Source organism: Verticillium alfalfae, genomic scaffold (genome assembly GCF_000150825.1).
Source record: "Verticillium alfalfae VaMs.102 supercont1.1 genomic scaffold, whole genome shotgun sequence".
Classification (NCBI taxonomy): Eukaryota; Fungi; Ascomycota; class Sordariomycetes; order Glomerellales; family Plectosphaerellaceae; genus Verticillium; species Verticillium alfalfae.
This window is the reverse complement of record NW_003315038.1, coordinates 3,369,834-3,375,537: the sequence shown is the minus strand read 5'-3', so window position 1 is coordinate 3,375,537 and position 5,704 is coordinate 3,369,834. Positions and strand designations below refer to the sequence as shown.

At 57.7% G+C, this 5,704-nt stretch overlaps 1 protein-coding gene across 1 annotated transcript in view; it reads left to right on the top strand.

The window, feature by feature from the left end:
* Positions 1–776: 776 nt before the first annotated feature.
* Positions 777–5,704, top strand: part of VDBG_01018 (fatty acid synthase subunit beta dehydratase) — a gene marked incomplete at both ends in the record, with an annotated part of 6,416 nt that continues 1,488 nt past the window's right edge. The window contains 2 exons of the mRNA XM_003009289.1: positions 777–1,364; positions 1,550–5,632. Of these exons, the coding sequence (XP_003009335.1) occupies positions 777–1,364; positions 1,550–5,632 (4,671 nt within the window). The remainder of the gene's footprint in view (positions 1,365–1,549; positions 5,633–5,704) is intronic.

Below are 5,704 nucleotides of genomic sequence, written 5' to 3'. Positions count from 1 at the left end.
CAGACTTTTTTGCTGTTGAGGGCTCCGTGAGGACCATTGAGGCGTTGCGTTGTTGCGTTAGGTTGGTCAATCCGACAATGAGTGGAGAGGCTGTCGAGACAACTGCCCAAAGAGCATCCATCCATCCATCCATCCATCCACCCATTCCGCGCAGCCCCAAGGGAAAGGGAGCTTGGTAGGATTCTTCGCTAAGAGTCAATTGCTCCAGAATCCCGACCTTCACACTCGCACCTCCTCCACCGCCCTCAAGGAACTAGTAGTCCAGGCCACACACATTCTTGAACACATCACGTCCTTACCCCTCCCCCATCTGCCGCGCATATTCTGCCTGCCTCCTCCATCTTCCTCCCAGACATTGAATCCCCCCTACTTCCTCCTCCTTAAACAGCATCATCTGTCTTGATACCGCTGCTACCTCCTGGGGTTTGACGAGATACCTTCTATTCCTCTTGCGCCGTACATCCTCTCCCTGCCGCCGGAGAATCCTTCCATTTCTCAAAGACCCGATATCCACGTGTGCCTAGCTGCGCTCAGGGTCCCCATTCCAGAAAACTTGCTGCCGCAATCGCAGCGTACCGGAGCAATCACCAGCACTGTCTCCTGCTCTTCGCTGAGTTCACGGGGTCAGACTCGAAAGGTGAGATCACGCTCCGCTCTACATCGATTGCTGGAGCTTGACTTGCGTGCTGCTGCCATGAACATGCTAGGCTGACCACGAGAACAGCTCCCCTTCGCCCACGCATATCTTCTCGATACCCCCCAATAATTTACCCATCATGTACGGTACCGGCACTGGCCCCCAGACGGGTGTCTCAACCCCCCGATCCAACGCCTCCCTCCGACCTCTCACGCTCACCCACGGCTCGCTGGAGACCTCTTTCCTCGTGCCGACCGCTCTCCACTACCACGCACAGCAGCTCAGGGACCGCTTCTCTGCCAGCCTCCCCACCGCCACAGATGAGCTCGCGCTTGACGAAGAGCCATCATCCGTGGCCGAACTCCTCGCCAGATACCTCGGCTTTATTGCTAGCGAGGTTGAGAAGGGCGAGGATGACGATCAAGGCTCGTACGAGGAGGTGCTCAAGCTCATTCTCGTCGAGTTCGAGCGTGGCTACCTGCAGGGCAACGAAGTCCACGCCCTCGTGGCATCTCTTCCTGGCATTGACGAGAAGAAGCTTATTGTGATCAAGAGCTACTACCAGGCCCGCCAAACAGCGGGACGTCCCATTAAGGAGCACGAGTCGGCTCTGTTCCGCGCCGCCGAGGATGGCGCTGCTGGCATCTACACCATCTTTGGCGGCCAGGGCAATATTGAAGAGTACTTTGATGAGCTGCGTGAGATCTACAAGACCTATCAGCCTTTCGTAGGCGAGCTCATTCTGCACGCCGCCGAGCTCCTTTCAGAACCTGTCCAAACACCCCAGCGCCGAGAAGCTCTACCCCAAGGGCAAAAAACGTTATGAGGTGGCTTGAGGAGGAGGACGCGACACCTGATCTCGACTACCTCGTCTCCGCCCCCGTCAGCTTCCCTGTGATCGGTCTTGTGCAGCTCGCCCACTACGAGGCGACGTGCAAGGCCCTGGGTGTCAACCCCGGCAAGCTGCGAGAGAGGCTGAGCGGCTCCACCGGTCACTCGCAAGGTGTCGTTCTGGCTGCGGCCACTGCTGCTGCTAGCTCTTGGGAGTCGTGGAAGGAGATCGCGCCCACGGCGTTCACCATCCTCTTCTGGATTGGTGCCCGTAGTCAGCAGGTCTTCCCCCGCACGTCGCTCACACCCAACATGCTGCGCGAGTCCATCGACAATGGCGAGGGCACCCCCACTCCCATGTTGAGCATCCGCGACCTATCTCAGGCAGAGGTCCAGAAGCACATCGATGCCACCAACCAATACCTACCCGCAGACCGTCACATCTCCATTTCTCTCATCAACAGCCCGCGAAACCTGGTCGTCACCGGTCCTCCGATCTCCCTGTACGGTCTCAACGCCCAGCTGCGCAAGGTCAAGGCTCCCACTGGCCTCGACCAGACCCGAATCCCTTACACCGAGCGCAAGAGCCGGTTCGTGAACCGCTTCCTCCCCATTACGGCCCCCTTCCACAGCAAGTACCTCGCCGAGGCTACTGAGCTGATCGATGGCGACCTCAAGGATATCGAGATCCTGTCCGAGGATCTTGGCATCCCTGTCTTTGACACAAACACTGGCAAGGATATCAGGGAGGAGGTCGAAGGCAACATTGTTCCTGCCTTGGTCCGTCTCATAACCAGAGACCCCGTCAACTGGGAGAAGGCCACCGTGTTTCCCGATGCCACCCACGTGCTCGACTTTGGCCCTGGCGGCATCTCCGGCCTCGGAATACTCACCAGCCGCAACAAGGAGGGCACTGGCGTCCACGTTATCCTGGCTGGATCCGTCAACGGCACCGTCACAGAGGTCGGCTACAAGTCTGAGCTTTTCGACAGGGACGAAGAGCACGCTATCCGATATGCTGTGGACTGGGTTAAGGAGTTTGGACCCCGTCTGGTGACCACCTCGCAGGGCCGTACCTTCGTCGACACCAAGATGAGCAGGCTGCTCGGTCTTCCTCCCGTCATGGTCGCCGGTATGACGCCCTGCACGGTGCCCTGGGACTTCGTATCCGCTACCATGAACGCTGGCTACCACATTGAGCTTGCTGGCGGTGGTTACTACAACGCCAAGACCATGACGGAGGCCCTGTCTAAGATTGAAGGAGCCATTACCGCCGGCCGTGGTATCACCGTAAACCTCATCTACGTCAACCCCCGCGCCATGGCTTGGCAGATTCCCCTCCTTGGCCGCCTTAGGGCTGAGGGAGTCCCCATTGAGGGTCTGACCATCGGCGCCGGTGTCCCTTCCATTGAGGTTGCTCAGGAGTACATTGAAACTCTCGGCCTCAAGCACATCGCCTTCAAGCCTGGTTCGTCCGATGCCATCCAGGCCGTCATCAACATCGCCAAGGCCAATCCCGACTTCCCCGTGATTCTCCAGTGGACCGGCGGTCGCGGTGGTGGCCACCACTCCTTCGAGGATTTCCACCAGCCCATTCTGAGCATGTACGGACGTATCCGTCGCACCCCCAACATTATTCTTGTTGCTGGCAGTGGCTTCGGTGGAGCTGATGACACGTACCCTTACCTCACCGGTGAGTGGGCCAAGGGCTACGGCTACCCCCCCATGCCCTTTGATGGTACACTCTTTGGCAGCCGCATGATGGTTGCCAAGGAGGCCCATACGAGCAAGAACGCGAAGCAGGCCATCGTTGATGCTCCTGGTATTGGTGACGAGTCCTGGGAGAAGACCTACAAGGGACCTGCTGGTGGCGTCATTACGGTTCGCTCTGAGATGGGTGAGCCCATTCACAAGCTGGCTACTCGAGGTGTGGTCCTGTGGGCAGAGATGGACAAGAAGATCTTCAGTCTTCCCAAGGAGAAGCGCGTTCCTGAACTGAAGAAGAACCGCGACTACATCATCAAGAAGCTGAACGATGACTTCCAGAAGGTCTGGTTTGGCCGCAACCGTTTCGGTGAGACTGTCGACCTCGAGGATATGACTTACGGCGAGGTAGTCCGTCGCATGGTCGACTTGCTTTACGTCAGGCACGAGTCTCGCTGGATCGATGCTTCTTACAAGAAGTTTACTGGAGATTTCATCCATCGTGTTGAGGAGCGTTTCACCTCGAAGCCTGGCCAGGCTTCCCTGCTCCAGGACTTTGGCGAACTCGAAAGCCCTTACGAGACTGTCAAGAGAATTCTTGCTGGCTACCCCGAGGCTGACACCCAGATTATCAACGCGCAGGACGTCCAGCACTTCCTCATGCTCTGCCAGCGTCGCGGCCAGAAGCCCCCCACCTTTGTGCCCGCCCTTGATGAGAACTTTGAGTTCTTTTTCAAGAAGGACTCGCTGTGGCAGTCCGAGGACCTCGGCGCCGTCATTGGCCAGGACGTCGGCAGGACCTGTATTCTCCAGGGCCCTACCGCCGCCAAGTTCTCCACCATTCTGGACGAACCTATCAAGGATATCCTTGATGGTGTTCACGACGCCCACGTCGAGCGTCTCACCCAGGACTTCTACAGCGGCGACAAGAAGTCGATCCCCACCATCGAGTACTTCGGTGGTAAGCTGAACGATACCGAGATCCCGGTCGAGGATGTCGATGGTCTTCTTACCTCGTATGATGAGACGAAGAACACGTACCGCCTGCACCTTTCGCCGTCTGCCACCATGCCCACTGAGGATGCCTGGCTGGCTCTTCTTGCCGGACCCCGTCGCAGCTGGCGTCACGCACTCCTGACTTCTGAGGTTCTTGTTCAAGGTCAGAAGTTCCAGACCAACCCGATGAAGCGCATCTTCGCCCCCGTCCGTGGCCTTTTCGTGGAGATCCACTACCCCAACGACCCTGCCAGGACCCGGATCATCGTCAAGGAGCAACCGCGCCACAACCAGTACGTCGACGTTCTGGAGGTCAAGCTTGTTGGTAGCAACGAGATCCTGGTCAACATGATTAAGGACACCACTGCCCTCGGCGAGCCTGTGTCCCTGCCCCTGAAATTCGTGTACCGCCCCGAGGCTGGTTACGCTCCGATTCACGAGGTCATGGAGGGCCGCAATGACCGCATCAAGGAGTTCTACTGGCGTGCTTGGTTCGGCAACGAGACTCTCGACCTCGATGCTGACGTCTCCAAGCAGTTTGATGGTGGCAAGGCTACGATCACTGGAGAGGACATCAACGACTTTGTCCATGCTGTTGGCAACACTGGTGAGGCCTTTGTCGAGCGTCCCGGAAAGACAGTATTTGCGCCGATGGACTTTGCTATTGTTGTCGGCTGGAAGGCTATTACCAAGCCTATCTTCCCCCGCACCATCGACGGCGATCTCCTCAAGCTCGTCCACCTGTCGAACCAGTTTCGTATGCTACCCGGTGCTGAGCCTTTGAAGAAGGGTGACGAGGTCAGCACCACTGCTCAGATCAATGCTGTCATCAACCAGGAGTCTGGTAAGATGGTTGAGGTTTGCGGCACAATTAGCCGTGATGGCGAGGCCGTCATGGAAGTGACGTCCCAATTCCTGTACCGCGGTGTGTACTCGGACTTTGAGAACACCTTCCAGCGCAAGACCGAGACTCCTGTGCAGCTTCACCTCGCCACCACTCAGGATGTCGCTGTCCTCAAGGCCAAGGAGTGGTTTAACCTTGACGACCTCCCTCAGGACATCCAGCTTCTCGGACAGACTCTTGAGTTCCGTCTGCAGAGCTTCCTCAAGTTCCAGAACAAGACTGTTTTCAGCAGCATCCAGACTTACGGCCAGGTGCTACTTGAGCTCCCCAGCAAGGAGGTTATCCAGGTGGCTAGCGTCGATTATGAGGCTGGTGTCTCGCATGGTAACCCTGTCGTTGACTACCTCGAGCGCCACGGCTCGCCCCTCGATCAGCCCCTCAACTTTGAGAACCCCATTCCTCTGAGCGGAAAGACTCCTCTGCAGCTTCGTGCGCCCTCTTCCAACGAGACGTACGCTCGTGTTTCCGGCGACTACAACCCCATTCACGTTTCGCGTGTATTTGCCGGATACGCCAACTTGCCCGGCACCATCACGCACGGCATGTACTCCAGTGCCTCGGTGCGTAGTCTCGTCGAGACATGGGCCGCCGAGAACAACATTGTCCGCGTTCGCAGCTTCACGCCTCTCTCG